Source organism: Spea bombifrons, chromosome 2 (assembly GCF_027358695.1).
Source record: "Spea bombifrons isolate aSpeBom1 chromosome 2, aSpeBom1.2.pri, whole genome shotgun sequence".
NCBI classification, from domain to species: Eukaryota; Metazoa; Chordata; class Amphibia; order Anura; family Pelobatidae; genus Spea; species Spea bombifrons.
In genome coordinates, this window is record NC_071088.1 from 132,116,858 (window position 1) to 132,139,696 (window position 22,839).

The window sequence follows — 22,839 nt, forward strand, 5'->3', positions numbered from 1 at the left end:
TCTATCTATCTATCTATCTATCTATCTATCTATCTATCTATGTATCTACACACGCGCGCACACACAAAGCAATTGCCTCTTGAAAAAAGCTGTATTTTTTCCTTATTATTTTAAAGGCGATACAGAATGTATCAGCATGAGATTCTATTTTATTGACCCGTGTTGCATGTCTTAACAGTTTTCTTTGTCTCTTTCACATGATTCTATCCGGCAATAAGTACAAAGAATGATCCCCCCCCCCATCTGTGTTCCGTGCAGCCCACCGGCACGGCTGGCATGCGAGGAGATGCTGGTGGGTGGGTGTGAGGTTCCTTCGCTGTGTTAAACGTTCATTGCATTTGGTATCAGAAAGTCCCCGAGGGGAGGCTGGAGGCACAATGGAAGAGGAGTGATCAGGTACGTCAGAATTGGGAATGGGAATGTATCCAATGAGCGGAGCGGTTCTCCCGCAGACTGTGTATTAGCAGAGCTTGCATGTGCTATAAATGTTCAGTAACAGGAGAGAGGGACAGCATGACGAAGTGTCAGAGCCCACCGGCCAATGCGTTCTGCATCTGTTAATTCTCTCGGTGGCTCCGCTGTAACCTCCTCATCTCTCCTCATGATGCCGGACTCTAAGACGTCTTCTCAACACTCCCTGTACTCTGCCCTTCTCTTGGAATAAATCTTCGTCACTTTCATGCCTTGATCTGTCACGGAATTGGAACGTTACTCCTTGTAGAGATGGTGTCTCCTCTCACCTGGTTATTTCTCCTGAGCTTGTCCGGCGCATCCAAAAGATGCGAAAGTTTGCATTTCAACACAACTTCGAAGGAGCCGTTCCAAATCCCAAACATCACCGGGTTTTTTTCCTGGAATAATTACAACCTCACCGACTTGCAGAGTTTCGTTTGGAAAAAAAGATACGGAGCAGAATCCCAAAATCCCATGGTGAAGGCGTTGCTGATTGTGGCGTATTCTTTCATAATAGTCTTCTCGCTTTTCGGGAATGTCTTGGTGTGTCACGTGGTCATCAAAAACAAACGGATGCACTCGGCAACCAGCCTCTTTATAGTCAACCTGGCTGTGGCCGATATTTTAATCACCCTTCTCAACACCCCCTTCACTTTGGTAAGAACTTCTTATGAACTTTGGGAGAACCTCAATGCCCCGCCATGACGCCAAGCACAGACGATGATTGGGTTTATCCAGTTAGTGATGTACCATGGGCTTCCACGAGCCTTGTCATTGACTCTAGTGTAGGGGTTTCCTCTACCCCTGGTCCTATCCCCTATAAAAAGTTTAGCCTTTACTATATAACGTAGAATATTCTACTCTATGGGGTATTTGGGGCAAGTCTTCACTATTCATCATTTAGAATCTATTTCGTGGCAGATACAAAAATGTTTATGTTGACATCACCTGAAATGGCAATATTTAGACACTTGGGCACACTTTGGTAAGAATTAGAAATCGTATAATTTTTGCATGCTTTTTCTGATGGGGTGATGGTTACCGCACTCAACTCAAGGCTTAAAATATGTTGCTATACATTTAAAAAGTATACTTTTTAAATACTGGTTAGAATTTATATTCTTGGACTGTATCCAGTCTCGGGGGTCTTAAGATCACTCGGCTCACTGACTAGTAACTAAGGAAGAAAAGAATGGAACTTCCATGGAATAATGGACATTTATTTTAGGCTTTTGTAACTGGAATATAATTAACAATAACAGGTTCATTTAGTGCTATCCTGATATACGCTCCAAGGTTATTCATGTTAAAGAAAGAAATCCTAACTTTATGGGTGGTTAGGAAACATTTGTGGGAATTCCTGATTTTAAGTGTCCTGGTTGAACCAGAGAAGAATACAGAAATGTATATTTTTTTCAATCTTCACAATTAAACGACAAATATACTTATTTATCCAGCTCCAATAAGGCACTTTGCACTTAATATAACAATATACAGACTTTGGTGGCGGGGTAAGGGCATTACAAGAGAAAGTCATGTATGTGTGCAGCTCACAACTAAAAATGTCAAATATTAACCATTTCTGTGTCGATAGGAAGCGATAGGCATCTAACAGCACTATAGCTGCTGTAGCTCCCAGCACTCTTAGCCAAGCTAGGCTTGAGTTGTGGTCTCGAGCAACTGGAGTACCAGGTATATTGCGTTCTTACATAAAGGGTTAAACTACAGAACAGGAATGTGTGCGGATGTGATGCGACTTGGGGGTTCCGTGTGAAAGAACAGATTAAGGCTGTCTCGAGCTTTTTAAAACTACTCGTTTTGGGGTTTTTTATTTGTTTTAAATATATTTTATTAGCATGAAGGTAAATATAGAATGTATTTGGTTATTGTGAGAATTCACGTCTTTACATGTCTGGCGGGAATGAGATTAGTGCTGATCGGGTGAATTTATTAAAATTCGGTTTCATTCCTTAGCTTGGGGTAAATTTGCTAATTTATCAATGTCAAATTAGACCACTCATGGTGCATGCCTATATATATTATATATTATATTTTATATATATATATCTTTGCTCCGGATTGGGTGTAGCCCTGTTCATCGCTCTAAAATATTTCAATGTATTTCGACAGAAAGAATGTGCACGTTAATGGGGTTTGCTCCTGAAATTTATCATCGTAATCTAACAACACAAAGAAGGAACGGTTACGTAGGATTTATCTGTGCGGCCATTAATCTCCTCTGATTTTCGTCATGCTTTTACCTTGTGGTTCATTAGTTGCCTGTAAATCCCATTATCATTAACCGAGCCTGAGTGCTGATTAAAGAAATGACCGGACTGATATTGTTTGATAGGGAATTCCGCGATATATACGTGTCTCAGGGAACATATGGATAGCGCTGTATTCAGAACAGGGATGTTACGCTCTGGGGGGGGGGTAGATGAACAAGGATCTGAGGTTAATACCCGTAACAGGAACTATTGATCCGGCTGATCCATGATCAGCTGTAATGATTCCATAAATAATTGGGCTAGAAATAGAGGAGCTTATAGAGCAGTCGGTCAGGGTTAGTGTGGGAATGGCACAAAAAGCTTGGGGAGTAACAGGAGTAACGGGAGTAAGGAGTACCTGCAATTACCTGTGAACCACTAAGAAACAAGACCGTTCCCAGCTGAATATTTTTTTAAAAAGGTATCAAAATATCCAGTTTTTGAAAGGTACAAGTGTGTGATAGAAGGAGTAGGTGTTAGAGTGAGTATGTGTGTGATAGTGAGTATGTTTGTTACCGGGGGGGGCAGGTGGCTTTACTTGCCCCCCTCTTCTGACCTTATGTCGCTATTACTGCAGATCAACAGACTAAAAAGGAAAAACATTTATGTCCAAAAATTTAGCGAGTGAAAAACAGCGTACCATTTCATAATGGAACGCACGCGGGTTCATCCTGGAGTAATCTAAGGGTCATCGGTCTTCTCTTCTTCATAATAGTTCATATCATATCACCAGAGACGTAGATTGCTGAGCCCCGTCACGCCGGGGATCCAGATGCAGCGGTACCCCAGCAACTTGAGTTGCGATGAAATCCATCTTTGACACCTGTAATGAACTCCGTCAAACCCATCCCCGGCTGGCAGAGAGTCTGCGAATAGCAGAGCAGCCTTTTCATCTTCAAGAGTGTAATTGATTTTCATTTTAATTGCCATGTTTTACCTGTAATTAGGCTTCTGACTGTACGACACGCACTCTCTGTGTCATCTCTTTTGCTCAAACAGCACTTTGTTTTCTAATTGCTGCTAAAATAAACCCTCGAGCAGCACATGAAGGACTGACATGGAATAATCCACCCCGACCATTAGCGAAAGGTGAAATGGTTAAAGCTTCTGTTATTTAAAGGGACACTCCAGCCATTATATGCACGTTAATGTCTGCGATTTTGCAGAATTTGCCGCTTTTCCCAGCGCCAAGGCACCCACTTACTGCACGGACCGCCAGAGTTCAGGGGTGAGGGGGTCTAACGACCCCCCCATGTGCATGCACAGAAAGCACTCCCATTGATTTTAATGATTTTTTTGATTGATTTAATAAAACGTGACTACAGAGGGGACTTCTCCTCAAAGCAAATCGTTTTTTAACTCATTGATGAATGAATAGTAGGTCCTCCACCCCACGTAAAAGAATAGCAGCCATGGATCTAAGTGAGATTTCCAATGCCAAGGGGTATATATAATTTTCTGTAAGTGACCCTCGATAGATCATTTTCCTGTAACCTTTGCTTTGAAGATAGAATATGTAATTGGGTTTGTTTTTTAGCAGAAACAAAAATGGTTACCAAGAAATAATATAATATATAATATATATAATATAATAATATATATAATGGCAATTATACAAACAAATATCCCGGCCTAGTTCTGCAATATTTCCTGAAAAATCCCACTGACTGACACAAGGACACCATTCGAATTTCGGTGTAAATGTCACCTGTGAAAAATAGGACATTTAATTGCTGAAAGATCAGTGGGTTTGCGTTGGCAGACATTGCAGGTTTGTTTGAAAATGTGTTTTTCAGAAGGGAATAAAAGAGGATCGTTTGGAGTTGTCCTTAGTAGAGCGTTAATGACTGGAACTAGGACTGAATGCTAAAATGAATGCTTAAAAAGCATACCCCCCCCGACAAGTCCAAGACTCCTGTCTTGAGGATGTGGCCAAGGGGTAGAAACGGGTAATGCTAGCGGCATGGTCACCCTCTACCAACTTCGGTGGTTACCAACGGTCATAACCTATTTATTTCAATCAGACCCATGGCACTAATAACCCAGAATAACCCCAAAACTATTTATCCTAACTGTCATCCAAGCTGTTGCGCCACCGTGGCAAATTCACTATTTCCAATTGGGTCTGACTTTGCCTATATTGGCTTTTTATGAGACCCAAACTTTAATGGCAGAATAATTTAGTATGTCAGCTCATTACTCGAAGTCCTGGGTTGAGATTGAGTTTTTCATCCACGTGGAACTGGTACGAGGGGGATGTAAGTGTGTTTTGGATTTAGCTCCCAATCTGGTATAAGTAAGCTGACTGTAGTAAATATATAAGTTGGCCATTCTTCCATTTAAACCTTAGCATTATCATATGTTTGGCTAAACTCATTCCAGGCACCCCTAGGCACAAAGACGTTTTGGTGTCTGGCTCTAAAAAGAATGTAAGAAAAAGTACATAAGAAAGGGCATGGTAAAAATTTGAAACCTGAATAGTGAATAAACCCCTACAGCTGATATCATGGTCCTAAACCAGTCCTGTCTCACTCTTTATAGTACAGGAGCCAGATTACCGTGCATTATTCTAATGTTCCATCAATTGACCTAGAGCATGGAAAGGAGAAAAAAATGATTTATTTTGGGCATGGAAACACTGGCATTAGACATTAAAGTGCCTGAAGTCTTTTTATGTTGGTCTTGTCAATTTATGCTTGATTTATTGCACTAAACTATTCAATCAGTGAAGACTGCAGAATGAAACAATGTAATTAAAGCCCTCCTAAGGTTCTGGATATTTAATTAACGTTTAAAACAAAATATAAAGTCAAAACCTTCAAAGCCATTTCATTTTCATTCTCTATAGCAGAGCACAACTTATCCCTGTCAACTAATAGTGGATTTAAAAAAGGTATTGTATTGTTCATTTTCTGAATTATAGAAGGTATAGTCCACGGATGTCACCGCATACCATATGGACAACTCCTAAAGTTTCAGTGCTACTCCCAACTCAATGCGACCCAAGGGACTAAGATCCATAGTTCTGTCTCGATTCTGGCCATAACCCCCGACCCAATCACCTCTAAACCCGTACCGAGCGCACATGCCAACAACAGCGTTCTTATTTGGGCTCCAGAACTGTTGGTGGGTATACAGAAGAAACTTTGCATTAAATAACCTAAGCATGCCTTTGGAGGAGGCCAAATCTGGAAAATATCAGTAACCTGACTCAAATACTTTATTAAATCTACTGACACCTTGTGTCTTTGGTTCTGTTATCTGTCACCTGTGAAAGAACCTGGCACAGCTAACACAGCTTGTGGAATTCCATTCATAAAGTTTCTTCTCCTAAATTCTCTTAATTTCACCTTTAGAAAGAGTACAACAACAATGAACAACCCAACCATAAGAAGCTAAAATGTCTATTTCCATGTTATCATTGTAAGATGGTCACACATATGTTATTTTAATCCGTAAAAACAATTCCCCTATAGAACTGTAGGATCTACTCCAATTACCCTAGTGATAAACTTTCTTCCCCTTACAGGCTCGGTTTGTGAACAGTACTTGGATGTTTGGAAAAGTCATGTGTCACGTCAGCCGCTTTGCCCAGTACTGCTCGCTACATGTCTCGGCGTTGACGTTAACGGCCATTGCCGTGGACAGACACCAGGTAAGGATTTCATGGAGGCTGTTGTGTGCCAAGCACAATGCACTGCATGCCTCCCTGGATAATCGCATTCTTGTGGACTTTAAGCTAGAAATCAATGATTCAAAGTCTGAAACAGCCTTGAATAGGCAGACCGGCTACACTTATCGCCTGCTGGTTCTGCAGTCATTTCCATCATCTGCTTGCTTTTCACTTTAACTCTCTTTCATGACCTGTTCTTTAGTTCACCGCGTGATGGTCCCTCTCTAGGATGTGCAGAGATATTTCCTACTCAATAGACCCAAAGCTGTAACAAAAGAAATCACTTTTCAAGATATTGACTTCCAAAAAATGGCTTCTCAGTCTGCACAATGGAGTTAGATGCATTTTAAAATATGAGTTAGAATACAATAGACAGCGTTTTATGGAAAAAAATAACACTGATTTGGTTAATTTATGGAAATTTATGACCCGCCGTTCTGTTTTTCTATTCATTCCCTTTACATTCGAATACCAAGACTCTGAAAGAAAAACAAGTGAAAACCTTCATAAGTAGTTCACGGCAGATAAAAGGAATAGGTAACAGATATACCGTCTTAAAGCAATATGGCCTAACGCACAGAATTCGGAGCAGGGCTTTGTGCCCTCACAGCACTATGTTAGTGTAGCCTCTACTACCCCTGTGCCTACTGTGTAGACAGAAGCAAGAGAGCTTCATACTAAAGTCTCCCACGGCTATTGCCCTCTGCCCATGTTTGCTGCCATTAAACCAAGCTTTCACATCTTTCTTCGTCTTCTGCTTTATTGAAGATTGGGTTTTGAAGGTAGACCCATGGGGCATGTCTGACAAGCAGAAGGGTCAGAAGTGTGTCATGGGGACCAAGCCCTAAGTTGATAATGTAGCGGGTCTCCGTATCCACCAAGCACTGACCACTGAGCCTCTCGCTGATTTCTACGAGAACATTTGCCGCTGAAGTTAATATAGCTACCCCCAAGAACTGAACGCTTGGGGGTCAAACAGGAACTGGAAAGATGCATACATATTTATACTACCCCCCCCCCAGACAATTAGGGCACAACAGTTCAAGTCCCAGGAGAAAACTAACAACAACAAACAAAAGTCTCGCAGGGCAAGGATATCACACTCCAGGAGAACAATAATACAATGATTCCTTCCCGGCACCTAGCAGCCAGGGGGTGGTAAGACTGAACTGATTGTTCTCTCACACCAGGGAGAGATTATCTCAGTAACCTAATGACAGTAAACACCAACAATAGCTGATACCAGGAGACCTGCACAATAAAACACATTTCCCATATATTTAACCAGTCCGAAAAAAACAAAGGTACCGCAACTTCGCAACAGCAGTCACCCCTTGGCCTATAGTCCCGCAGACCCGCCTCTAGTACGGAGACGGACACCGATTGTAGGGAGGAGGCTGGCCCTTAGTCCTCTCCATGTGCCAAGGTGACTGAGGCTTCCATTACAATGCCCTGAAATGGGGGAATTAAAAGTGTGCGTAATAATTTGGCAATACAATAAACCTATGGCTCCCGGTATATGCCTGATATATACAATATATTGAAATGTCACATCCAGTAGGAGGTGCGCGTCACACGGCAATGTAACAAAGGGTCCTGTTTCATTCTAGAAAATACAATGTTTTATTCAATGTTTTTATTCACTCCTTCTAGAGAGGTAATGGAAACGAAGGAGAATTTGTTGGAAACAAATATATACATAAAAGCAGAATATCTCGCAGATACGTGATTTTTTTAGTGCTGGCTTGAGGTTTGCTGCAAAAGAGAAAATGATTTCTATGACGCAACATGGAAGGTTAATGGGAATTTCCAATAGAACTACAGAAAGGGTAATGGATACCTGGCACAGCCTTCCAGCAGAATTACTAAAGGCCACCACATACACGGGATTCTGCAATGGTGGAGTTAGCGTATTTTTATTATTATTTTTACACATTTTTCTACCTTTGTTGCGGTTGTTTTTTTTTCTTCTGCGTCTGTAGAATAAGCAGATATAAAATTTTAATTGTGCCGTTTTTTATGCTCACTCTGATGTCTTTTTATGTCTTCTGATATATAAAAAGTCATTTTAATGGCAAGAACCAGATGGCTAAAATGATTTGTACATTTCCTTTTTGCAGCTTCCTCACTAATCAATGGCTTGGATTATGTTAGTTTGATTACCGCATAGTAATTTAAACATGAGGTGCAAGTTCGAGCGGACGCAAAGGACCTGGCTGGTTGTAGGGTGTACAAAGTATTTGTCAGTGAGGTTAAGGCAAGGCAGCAAATAATGAAACAGAGGTATAACATGTTTAAATATAGATATACCCTCTTACTTCAGAGGTACCTGGTCAAAAACTAAAGGATCAAAGGCTTAGATGTAATGTAAGGAAGCTTTGTTTTCTTTGATGATGTAGATAAGTGGAACAGCTTCCCAGCAGAAGCAGTAGAGGTTAGACCAATGACTGATGGTTCCTTGGTTTGAGTCTTTACAGCAGAATGGTGCTCATCTAATGTCAGATTACCCTTAAAAATGTCTCTTCGCTACACTGTTGCTCTTCAGTAGTAAGTAAGGACTCCAAAGTATAAAGATATTAGCGACCAGAGTCAAGTCTACAGAAGACTCACAAAAGAGCTGGGGAAAAATCTGATTTACGATTATTATTGTGTATTTGCACCGACCCCATCTTTCCAAAAACATCGAGCTAAGACTGTAGATACTGATCGCCTTAATAATTCAAGTTAGGCTTTAGTGCGGGTTCAAGTCTTTGGTCCCTATGCTTTTGAAAATCTTGGTTTCCAATTCCAGGTAGCCTGTGCATGTCATAACAGTAACACTACATTTCTAATAAATACAATCCTCCTACACGAGGATTCACCCTTATTTTGAATGTCATGGGTTGATGCTCTCGCTTCTGGCATTCCAGAGATTAGTGGTGTGTGAGCATGAATTTCCTGCAGCAAAATCACTTTCTACGTCCAAGATAAACACGGCTGTTGTGTGTTTTTCTCACCTTCAAGGTCATCATGCATCCGTTAAAACCTCGGATATCGACCGTTAGAGGAGTTGCATATATTGCCATCATTTGGATAATGGCCACATGCTTCTCTCTGCCACACGCCATCTACCAAAAACTGTTCACCTTTGAATACAGGTAAGTCTTACTAAACAACACTATCACAAATGTATGTATGTATGTATCGCTGTTTTCCTCTGTTACTATTATGTTTGCCATACTAGTGGACTTACTAAAACATAATTATCCCCTTAAGGACAATGGGCGGTCCCTAAACCCATTGAAAACAATGCATTTTGAGCCATACATGTACGGGCTTTGTCATTAAGGGGTTAAAGAACATCTTTACAGATGTAAACAATATGCAATAAATAATAATTGGTAATGTAAACTCCTTCCGAATTCCAAAAGTGTGCCAAGACCATCACTTATTTGACATACAGGCTACATTGACTTTGCTATTTGTTTATGATCTTTATAACTCCCGCCTATCATTACTTGTATTATTCTACCTAGTTCTACCGACAAAGAAAAAAAACATTTTTAGTGCTTAAATCTCACCATGCTACTCACGGACACACACTAAATGTTTTAGGAATTTCTAGGAGCTCAGAATGTCCGGTGCGTATGGATAATTCATGGTGTTCTAGAGCCCTAAAACATTTACATAAAAAAGAAAAATGTATTTTTAAAGAAAAAATACACATTAGTGGAACGGTTAAACAGTATTTTATCTAATAAACAGGGATACATATATTTTAACATTTTTGGTATTTATTATGCAGTCAGCATAGGTTATATACAAACAGAAATTTGGAAAACCAATAGCCATTAATGTCCCCCCATAATTCATAATGCACCTCATTTATAGATATTCCCCTTTGTCCCCCAGATATGCCCCTCTGCCCCCTAGAAATGCTGCTCCGCCCCCCAGATATGCCACTCTGCCCCCCAGATATCCTTTATGCCACCAAGAAATGCCACTCTGCTTCTTAGATATGCCACCCCCACCTGCCAGACTTACCACTCCCTGGTGTCTAGCGGGGCCAGCCGGTGTGCGATGCGCGCAGACAAACTCTGCTGCCGGCACTCCAGCGGGGGCTTCTATGGTGGAGCACTGGAAGGTTATGTCACGCTGGTGCTCCATTATAGATGCCCAGGCAGAAGTGCCGGAGAGGAGGATCCAGGTCCTCTGCAGCACTGCGGGGGATCTGGATCCTAACCCTGCTGCTTACCCGCAGCAGGGATAAATGAAAAAGAAAAAAAAAACACCCACCCAGTGCCCCGGAACTGCATGCCCCAGTCTTCGGGCGATATAAACTGCGCATCCCTGCGCTAAACCCTGATTATAGCCGCCCGCACCCCCACTTTAAAGAGTTAAAGTGGGGGGGGGAATGCACCCTTTATTCGGGCAAATACGGTATATATATATATATATTTGTGGGGGACAGGCTGCTGCTGGGAGAAGCGACCAGGTGAGACAAGGAGAGCTTGGAGGAAGAATTATAACTGCAAACAGCTTTGTTTCTTATTACATCTCCCATCTCATACCAGCAGTGTGGGGATTGATATTTACCGAAGAACATACAGCACAGATCTTCATTGTGTGGATTTAATTGTATTTTACATTCCGTGCTCAATATTCAAGAGGAGGTGATACCATCACTGCATCATTTGGTGTCTTTCCCGTCCATTATGCATTTTTTCTGGAGGCTCATCTGTAAGAATTCTATAACAGCCAAAATATTTTTTTTAAGACCTTCTTTAAGGATGCAGCACAAGAACAATACCATGAAGCCACAGTACTTCTCAACCAGAGGGATCTTACGTTTGGGGCAGACACATCAGCTGTTTACAAAATTGTTAATGCCCTGGATGAGACATCCATTCTTTTCCATGTGTTCACACAGTTTTTGTGCACTCAGATCAAGCAAATAAGCAACACTGTAGAGAGTAATGGATTCTAAAACAATGAGTCCATATACCTTGGCTATAGATACTCCAGCTCTCACTGGAGGAACGGGGTCTTCCATAAAGATTTCAGCTCCATTACTGGAGAAGTCAATGGTCTTTTGGTCTTTCTGTTGGAGACATCTGACTAGACTCTTCCTCCTCCTGAGAACACATTCTTCCCAGAAATACATTGTTAAATCAATGATATTCCTCTATCTGTTGGCTGTTCACTCCGCTCCTGGCAATGCAATAGACCAGGGGTGTCCAACCTGCGGCCCTCCAGCTGCTGCAGGACTACATCTCCTATACTCCTCAGCCAGCCCCATAGCTGAAAGAGCATTATGCGAGATGTAGTTCTGCAGCAGCTGGAGGGCCACAGGTTGGACACCCCTGCAATAGATGGTGCCTAAAACCTTATAAGGAAATTCAAGAATTTCTTTATAGCATATGCAAGGAATAACTTGGCAGACCGGTCATAGACATATTGCTTCTGCCAAAAGTAATGGCCAAGCCAGGGGCGTACCTAGAGTATTTGGCACCCGGGGCGGATCCTGTATGTGGCACCCCCCCCCCACTTTAAAACTACCTGGCTGAAACTGAATATGACCCCCCCACACACACCATAAAAAAATATAACACTTTTATTTAAATTTAAAGTAAGTAACACACCAAAATAGGACAAAACAATTAAATAACAATATATATATATATATATATATATATATATATATATATATATATATATAATTGTTAACAGCAATCACATTCCTATCATGCCCAGGCATACCCAGATTCCAGGAGGCACTCGCAGACTTGGCATGATAGGAGTATGATTGCCCTATCTACCCCTTCTCGCTCCCTTCTGCCCTATCTACCCCTTCTCACTCCCTTCTCCCTATCTACCCCTCCTAACTATCTACCCTCTCCCTCTTTGAAGTTCACTTACCTTTCAGGAGTCCTGCGGTGGGGGTGCAAGGCCTCTGTCTCCCAGCTCTGCCACTGTATGGAACAGTATAGAGTGATGGGAGTTATGATGTACTTTAGAGCATAATTATATAATGAAAAATACATTGGAAATGGTACAGCATAACACCCATCACTCTCACACACTTACCAATCCACACATATACCAATCCACACGCATACCATTCCACACGTATACCAATGCACACGCATATACCAATCCACACACATACACCAATCCACAAACACATACCAATCCACACACATATACTAATCCACACAAATGCCAATCCACACACACATGCCAATCCACACACACATACACCAATCCACACACATACACCAATCCACACACATACACCAATCCACACACACACACATACCAATCCACACACATCCACACACACATACACCAATCCACACACACATACCAATCCACACACATCCACACACACATACACCTATCCACACACACATACACCAATCCACACATACCAATCCACACACACACCAATCCACACACATACACCAATCCACACACATACCAATCCACACACATACCAATCCACACACATACACCAATCCACACATACCAATCCACACACATACCAATCCACACACACACACACCAATCCACACACACATACCAACCCACACACATACACTAATCCACACATACCAATCCACACACATACTAATCCACACATACACCAATCCACACACATACACCAATCCACACACATACACCAATCCACACACACACACCAATCCACACATATACACCAATCCACACACACATACCAATCCACACACACATACCAATCCACACACATACACCAATCCACACACATACACCAATCCACACATATACACCAATCCAGACATATACACCAATCCACACATATACACCAATCCACACACATACCAATCCACAAACACACACCAATCCACACACACATACCAATCCACACACACATACCAATCCACACACACATACCAATCCACACACACATACCAATCCACACACACATACCAATCCACACACACATACACCAATCCACACACACATACCAATCCACACACACATATACACCAATCCACTCTCACTGTATGCTTTCCTACCTTTCCTCTTTTCTCCTTACAGCCTCTTTTTCCTGCTCTTCTCTCCTCTTCTTCTTCAGTTCTTCTTCCGGGTCAGAGGGCACGGACAGCGGTGGGCGCGGCTTCAGTGTTGTGCGCCGGGATCTGACAACAAGCCCCGGCGCACAACAGCTGTTGCCGCGCAGATCGCAAGGGAGCGGTATCGGAGGTCTTTAACAGACCTCCGGCTTCCTTGAGTGATTTTAAGCCGGGTTCAAGGGAGATCCTTGAACCGGCTTAAAATCACTCAAGGGAGCCGGTGGTCTGTTAAAGACCTCCGATACCGCTCCCTTGCGAGCCTGCTCCTCCAGCGGCGGACATTACTGTCCGTCTCTGGAGGGGTGCCGGGTGCCGGCAAGTTGGCACCCCCCTGATGAGCGGCACCCGGTGCGGACCGCCCCCCCCCCCGCCCCCCGCTAGGTACGCTACTGGGCCAAGCTAACTGAGAAACAATTTAGTTAATTTCATACATTTCTAGATGATGAAAAGGATGAAATCCTTGAATGCTATCTTGATTCTTGGAACACTACTCAGAAAAGCCAGAAGAGGTCAGCTGCCAAGCATTTTAAGAGCCTGAGATGTCCCAAACAAAATAGAGATAGTCCCAGCTGGCATGTTAAGTATCTGCTACTCCTTACCGACCATGAACTTCGAGGACACACAAAGCCTTCTAAAACGCAAAACATTTGCATGAAAATAACATGAAATGAGTAGATATATTATTTTAATTGTGCCGCTTTTCATGCCCACTGCCTTTTATGTCTTTATGTTTATGTGTTTATAGCGGCAAGAACCAGATGGCTAAAATGATTTGTACATTTCCTTTTTGCAGCTTCCTCAGTAATCAATGGCTTGGATTATGTTAGTTTGATTACCGCATAGTAATCTAAACATGAGGTGCAAGTTCGATCAGGCGCAAAGGACCTGGCTGGTTGTAGGGTCAGTGAGGTTTAGGCAAGGCAGATGTTTAAATCTAGATATACCCTCATACTTCATAGGTACCTGGTCAAAAATGGTCAAAAACTAGACAGTCAGAGGCTTGGATGTAACGTAAGCTAATTTTACTTTACTGTGATGTTGTAGCTACACCATATGGGCAAAAGTATTGGGACGCCTGAGCTTTACACCAACAGGGACTTTTATGACATTGCATTGTAAATACATAGAGATTAATATGTAGTTGGCCGCCCCTTTGCAGCTATAACAGCTTCCACCCTTCTGAGAAGGCTTTTCACAAGATTTTGGAGGGTTTATATTGGAATTTTTGTGTATTCATCCAGTAGAGCCTTTGTGAGGTCAGGCATTGATGTTGGATGAGACGCCCGGATAGGTGGGGTTGAAGTTAGGGCTTTGTGCGGCCGGCCAAGTTCTTCCACACCAAACATCCAACCATGTCTTTCTGTATAGCACATGCAAGGAATAACTCAGCAGGCCGATCATGGAATTAGGACTTCAGACATTTCTGAATGATGGAAAGGAAGGTGTTCAGTTGAATGCAACCCTGATTCTTTGATAAACTTCTCAGAAAAACCAGAAGAGGTCATTTTAACAGATTGAAAATTCCCAAACAACATTGAGATTGTTCCAGCTGGCATGTTAAGTATCTTCTACTCCTTACACATCAAAGACACACAAGACATGGCAAACTATCTGCTGAAACATGAAACCCAAATGTATCCTTAAGATGCTGGTACAGCAAAAGTACATGAATGCTCTTGCTAACATCAAGAAAATTGGATTCCATGTTGAATTCATGGACGTCTCAGGTAAATAAGTATATGAAACTGTAACAGCTCTGGGAGGATTTGACATTGTTGCCACAGTAACCATTTTTATCCATGAAGAAGGCTCAGAGTTGAAATATGTTGTCTCATAAATGGATTTAGGTCATACACCCTACTGTTTTATTCATGATGCTCACAAGAAAGACCAAAGAAATTCACCCAGCAAAAAATGCAGCGATCAATAAACAATTAATGACCATTCACAGGATTTGTCACAAAGAAGACAAGAATGGTGATACAACATCATGCTTATGAACATTGCTAAGTGATTGTAGTATTACGCACTGTATACGGTAACTCTGCAATATAAACTCCTTCGCATCCAGCTACTTGATGCAGGACTGAATTTCCCAAATATAAAAAAAAATTGGCCGTCGGGAAGCCGGCGATTCCGGCTTCTGCTGAGTCCAGGCTGTTAACAGACATCCTGATGTTTCGTGCGGCAGCATGGAGTTGTCCCTGCTGCTACGAAAAACACATGACGTACAGGTACGTCCCAAGGTCATTGGGCCCATCAATCACAGCCGGAACTATCAGTGAGACTATCTCACCCTGCTACACACAGTCTCCCCCACTTTACCTCATCAACAAGCGCCAAAATGGCATCTAATTGTGCCGATGGAGTTTGTGGCAAACAAATTAACAAATCAAAAAAATTTCAGAGATTTTGCCATTCACTTTCATTTTGTTGTTTTTTTTGTGTGGGAGGCCCTCCTCATTATCAGAGATTTGCACAAACGCACAAAATTGACAAATTTCATTAAAAAATAAATCGTACGAATGCATCATTCTAGTATCTACACCCTGATATTAAGGCACAATTGGATAGGTGCGAAGCAGTTGTAATAACTGTGCTATTGATTAATCTGTTTATTGAATGGCGGAGATGCACCGGGGGAAATATCTCGTAAATCATCCCACATGACAACCAAACGCGGCAGGAAGGCTTCTGATGTCAGCACGTGCCGGCGATAATGACCAACCGCCCGCTGATGCGATGCCTCGTATTATCTCTGTCTACATGGTCATTAGACGTGAACGCCAGCCCCAACGGCATAGTGATCCCACCTTAATGAAACCCAACTGACCGTTTCTGGTTGGCAGTCATTACTAAAACATGGTGCTTTGCTACATGCTGTGTCTTTTGGGAAAGGTGGTTTTGTGTGTGACCCATATAGCTCTTGCAATATAACGAACTATAGCTAATTACTTTTAAAAGCTCAAATAACCCAAAAGATATATAGCTGGCTCACTTTGCCACGAGGAAGCGGGCATGGATGAATACAATAGTGGCGGTGAGTTTAAAAGCGTGTTGCCGTCAGGCGTATTTCCGTCAGGGGAAAACTTAACAAAAATGACTTCTGTTCCTGGGGAAAAGACACAAATAAAGCGACCAATAGAGAATGAAATAATGGCAGAATAAATCCAGGATATAATGAGGATAAAATGTAAGGAATTGGTTATAAAGATAATTCTATAAATAGATGTATGGTGGCCCCATAGGGAGTATTTACCACAGTGCTGTTAAGTAGGTTGGATGGCTCTATTATCGCTGAAGCCCTGAGGTTATTTAGAAAAGGTTCTGGGAAATGAAATTTGACAAACTGAAGATTTTTTTGTATGGCACGTGTGATGTGTGAGTAACATGTGGATTGTTTGTAGGTTGTGTATACTGAAGGGTTTTATATGAGGAGTGAAATGTCACTGAAATACATAAAAGGTTAACACTGCATTGCAAGTCGAGCCAAGTGGCCCCATCAGCCCTTTGCCCCCAACACATGCACTGGCACACATATGTACGCACAAACTTACACACTCACACACACACACATACTCATGCTTACTTACACATATATATATACACATACTCATACTTACTCATACACACACTTCCTCTTACACCACTTACACATACACATTCATGCTAACGCACAAACACTTGCACATACACATACATGCTAGCACATTAACAGTCGAAAAAAACACACATTTAAAAAAAAAATTATAATTTTAGGTTTTTATAAAATAACTGATTACTATCTGATCACTGATTAATGACAGTTTAGGTTGCTGATTATTGATCGAATTGACCAATCACTATCAGTTGTCTGAATTCGTCTAAAAGCTATCTATTATATATATATTTTTTTTATTTTACAATATTTATTTTATTTTTAACAGCTGTTTATCTAAATAGCTGTAATCTGAGCCACGATTAATGACTCTTTAGGTCTTCAGTCATCAGCCAGTCATCAGCCACCCCCCCCCACTGGTAGGCCATTGCAAAAGTCCCTTTAACCCACAAAGTGCCAGAATTCCAACACGTATGCCACCCTTGATGCTTAGGGATCCAATACAGCCTAACGGGCACAAGGTTAAAAAAACAAAAAAAAAAGTAAAGCAGTCCGAGTGATTTGCTATTTTGAAGTGAATCACAAGAGAAGTTTGAATTGGCTTTCAGTTGCAGTAATCATACATAATCCCCAAATAATTAGGAGAAAATGTGGATAGAAATCTACTTCAAAACAAAATTGATTTACAAATCTGGAAACGTGACTGCATTGGATTTAACCCCTTAAGGACAATGGGCAGTCCCTAAACCCATTGAAAAAAATGCATTTTGAGCCCGTACATGTACGGGCTTTGTCATTAAGGGGTTAACAAGGACGTGGAGTGACACGTGCAGCTTCATGTCTTGTTCTGGCTTTTATTGTTGGGTATTTTATTATTTTGTCGTCGGCTCTATTGTGCTGGCGCGTTCCTTTGTGGAGTAACGCATTGACTTCCACATCACGTACGGCCCGGGAACATACATTTTGATGAGAAGCGGTGCGCTGCATGCCAAGGGGAGGTATGCAAATAAAGAGGGGGCCACAGGACGTCACCCCAACACTCTTTCATCCATATGCCCAATTGTTTTTTTGTTTGTTTATCGCTCTACATCCTTTCTACCAAACATTAAAACAGATCCTACATGTTTAGTAAATCCCATATTTTATTTCTATCAAGTAAATAAACCTACTGTTTACACACTAAGAAAATACACTGTTTAAGCAATATGACTTAATCTCTCGGGATTCTGCTTAAATACATTGCAAGGTGTCTGGACGGGTACAGTAGGTGGATGCCCAGCGTGCTCCTCTAACCATACACCCCAACAGAGGTCTCCTGATCTGGGCATCTAAAACCTGCTGGGCTATACTGGCATCTTAACGCACTGTTATTCCTCCCCGTTGTTGTCTCTCGCCTTCTGTAAGTTGCTGATTGTTATTGATTGGTTCAGGTAGCCTGTAAGGGTAGGGGGGGGGGAGGGAGAGAATTCCAGGACAGAAAATTGATTAGATAATGCTGACTCAGGCTGCTGCACACAAGCTGTAGGTGGGTTCCATCACATTGTACAGCGCTACAGACTTTGATGGCGCTATATAAAACAATAAATAATAATAATAATTATGCTAAGAGCTGTGATGGGGCCGTTATCTTTAACGGATTTGCAACATACCGTACTCGTCACGAAGACACAGCACCCCAGCAGGTGTTTAATACACCGTCAATTTGCACAGCGTCTTACAAATGATTTTTTATTGAAAAAGGCAAATGTGAAGAACAATCCACTCTCTCTCTGTACAAAAAAGTCATTGTGTAGTAATTTTCTAGGCATGAGGATTATCTTCAGTTTGAATTAAGGTCAAAATGTCTTTTATTGATTAGGATATTTTGAAACCCAGATTGCATTGTGAATCACACAAAAGACGAATAAGGAGGGCACCTTTTTCTAGATCAATAAAAAATAGATTGAAAATGGCCAAACTTTCTTTTTTTTTTTTAATTATGGAAGTGACAATAAGGTTGATATTTAACCCTTTTGTACCCTTCATGACATACCATGTCCTCATGAGAAAAGTGGGCTTGAAACATTCATGATGGCATTGTAAGCTAAATGGTTTTACCCCCCCACATGTTAAATTGGCAGCCCCCTAAAAAAAATATAATGTAAAAAATACCACAAACACACGTATCTTTATATAGTTTCCTTTTTTTTAATAAAAACAGCCAGATGAGCTGTAGTTGACTACATCCACAGACGCAGGTGCATCAACCCATTTCTCAAGGCACAGCAACAGTCTGGTCTATGGATTGGGTTGGGGGGCACTGGTGAGTAAAGTGGTTTGTTTGGGCCAAATGCGCACTAGGGCCACTGGATCATTTGGTCAGAACAGAGTGTAAATGCTGATTTTCATTGTTACTTTAGAGTTACTCTTTCTACTTAAATAGACCTGGCGTTTGTATCGTTGTATTTTGGTGTCATCCCTTACATCACGTTTTCACTGTCCTTGCAGCTTCGTGGAAGACATTGTAAGCGTGGACACTAGGTCTTCATTTGGCATATTGTCCCCTTAGAACTACTGCTTAAAGAATATAATAAAGTAGCAGGACAATATACCGCATTTGCTTGATTATAAGACAATGTTTTTTTTCAGAGCAAATGCTCTGACAAATAACCATCGTCTAATATTCGAGGTGGTCTTCTAATTAGACCTCAAATAGAGGTCTGACTACAAGACTAAGATCCAGATCCCCCGCAGCGCTGCAGGGAGCCTAGATCCTCCTCTCTGGCAGCCAATGGATGTCTGTGTGATGCGCTTAGACAACCTCCTCTGCTGCCAACACTTCCTCTGGGGCTTCTATGACGGAGCGCCGCCATCATATGACCTCATGGCCACATGGCCACATGGCTCATTTATAGAAGCCCCGGCGGAAGTGCCGGCAGCGGAGATTGTACTCTCGTCGGCTGCCCCACTAGACACCAAGGAATCTGAAGCACTTGGACAAGTCTAGGGATGCACTGGTAAGTCGGGGGAGGGTAAGAGTGGCATATGGGGGGTATAAGGGCTTTCTGGAGGCAGAGGCATATAGGGGTTAAAAAGAATATCAGGGAGCACCGACGCTCCAATTAGAGCGCAGCATCTGTCCATATAACCAACATGTAAACCAACCCTGGTAAATGCATACTGCGTGTCATTCAATGCTGAAGCCACTGGTGTCACCTTCTGCATGTTGCCATATCTAAGACGTCCTGCTCTTGCACTATACCAGGGCAATACTAACCATAAACACGCCAACCAGTCCAACACATCCACAGGAGGATGGGGTAATCACCGTTAAATTACATTTTGCAGAGAAGGAGTGCAACTAGCCCCCCCTTAAATACCCCCCCTCCGGCTTCCTGCCATTTAGATAACCTTTTATATCAGAACAAGCAGACCAATCACCCAAAATTAACCCTTACCATACCCTAATTGTCTAGGCCTCATCCTGCCCCAGTCATGCTGCCCTACTGGGATTTTACCCCATCTGGGACTCTTCTAGAATTGATTATGTTCTACCAACCACCCCAGTTCTATACAATCTGTTCATGCATTCATTGTGATTTTAGAAAGCATACTTGAGTATATATATTTTTTTTTAAACAAGTGAATTGTTAATAGCTGAAACATTTTAAATGGCTTAAGTGGTGTAATAATATTCAGCTCCTCTCAGAAGCTTGTATATAAACCATTATAATGTTATAATGTAAAGAAAAATAACAAGAACATTCTGTAATTTTAACACGCTGATTTTATGTATTATTTTAACTGCAGCGAGGAAAATATACGAAGTTTGTGTCTCCCTGATTTCCCAGAACCATCTGAACTCTTCTGGAAGTACCTGGACTTGGCCACCTTCATCTTGCTCTATGTCCTGCCTCTTTTAATAATCTCTGTGGCGTATACCACGGTGGCAAAGAAATTGTGGCTGAGGAACGCCATTGGAGACGTGACTACTGAACAATATTTTGCGCTCCGCAGGAAGAAGAAGAAGACCATTAAAATGCTGATGCTAGTGGTGGTTCTTTTTGCTGTGTGCTGGTTTCCTTTAAACTGCTACGTCGTCCTCCTCTCCAGCCAAACCATTCGTACCAACAATGCCATTTACTTTGCATTCCATTGGTTTGCTATGAGCAGCACTTGCTACAACCCATTCATCTACTGTTGGCTTAATGACAATTTTAGATCCGAATTGAAAGCCTTGCTGAACATGTGCAAGAAGCAAAATGGGTCCAGGGAACATGTACTTCCTTCCACGGCACCAACGTATAGGATGGCTTGGCCTGAAAGCAGGAGCTTCAAAAGGTCCATCGTTTCTCACACCCTCCCATCATCATCTAACATCCAGTCTGGAAAGACTGACATCTCGGCAGTGGAACCAATTGTCTCTGTTGGCTAATTTTTGTATGATGTCAGCTACATGCAGGTGTTCGCTTATATGTCCTTCAGAACCCTACATTTATGCAATCACAACTTTTAAAAACTCTCAGTGGATCCGATGTCAAAATAATGAAGTTAATTTCTTAATTAACAAACTATAATGTTGGATGTAAGAAATGAAATGCTAGAGGGACACTTTTAGGGACTTTGTCAGGATTAACAAGAAGGAGACGCGTCATTGCCCCTGTGTGGAGACAATGTGTTTTGTTTTGTTTGTTTGTTTTATTTAAATCAGCTACATGAATAAATATCGTGGTTATGTTGTTTTGCTTAAGGAACCATTTTTGTATATTCATGCAGAAAAATGTAAAAAAAAAAGGAAAACAAATTAAAATATTTCAATTATTCTAAAACATGCAGATTTTTCTATAGGGGCACTTCATGCAGACTTTCTGTTGGTGTGTGTGTCTATGCTATCCTATAGAAGTGCCACCAGAAAATTAGGGTCTTGCTTTTTTCGGAAAAAAATCAAACTTTATCCCAATCCTAGCCCTGGTTTGACCCCTAAACATGTTTAAGTGAATAGCTTAATATCTTCTTTTAATACATTTACAGGGGCGTACCTAGAGTTTTTGGTACCTGGGGCGGATCCTGTTTGTGGCACCCCCCACACACACATACACTTTAAAACTGAATATCTTCTATCGTTATATACTGGCGCAGGTATTGACGGTGGTACAGCATAACTGCTATCATTATATACTGAGGCAGACATTGACGGGGTACAGCATAACAGCTATCACTATATACTGAAGCAAACATTGATGGTGGTACAGCATAACACCTATCACTATATACTGAGGCAGACATTCACAATAATGCAGCATAACCCCTATCACTATATACTAAGCCAAACATCAAAATTCTGGACTAAAACCGAAGATTCAGCATCCACTTGGCCTAAACCGAAAATGATCTTTAAAAAAACAAACATGTTTATTAAAAGTAAGTAACACACCAAAATTGGACAAAAAAAGCAATAACAATATATATATATATATATATATATATATATATATGATTGTTAACAGCAATCACAATCCTATCATGCCAAGGCATACCCAGATTCCAGCATGTACTGGTTGACTTGGCATGATAGGACTGGGATTGCTAACAGCAATCACACTCCTACCATGCCCAGGTTTTAGCATGTACTTGTTGCCTGGGCATGATAGGATTGCTGTTAGCTGGGTCATAACTGGAAATAAGAAGTGGTATATCACATAAGAATTTTGACTTACAGAAAAAAAGGTAAGGAAGGTCCTACTCATAACATACATTATACACAGAGCCCTC

General features: G+C 41.5%; 1 protein-coding gene across 1 annotated transcript; it reads left to right on the forward strand.

Annotated features, from left to right (window-relative positions):
- Positions 1 to 364: 364 nt before the first annotated feature.
- GPR83 (G protein-coupled receptor 83) lies at positions 365 to 21,896 on the forward strand. The gene is made up of 4 exons (XM_053456539.1): positions 365 to 1,110; positions 6,253 to 6,378; positions 9,400 to 9,533; positions 20,878 to 21,896. Exons 1-4 carry the CDS (start codon positions 724 to 726, stop codon positions 21,500 to 21,502), a joined length of 1,272 nt encoding a protein of 423 aa, XP_053312514.1. The 5' UTR covers positions 365 to 723; the 3' UTR covers positions 21,503 to 21,896.
- Positions 21,897 to 22,839: the final 943 nt, after the last annotated feature.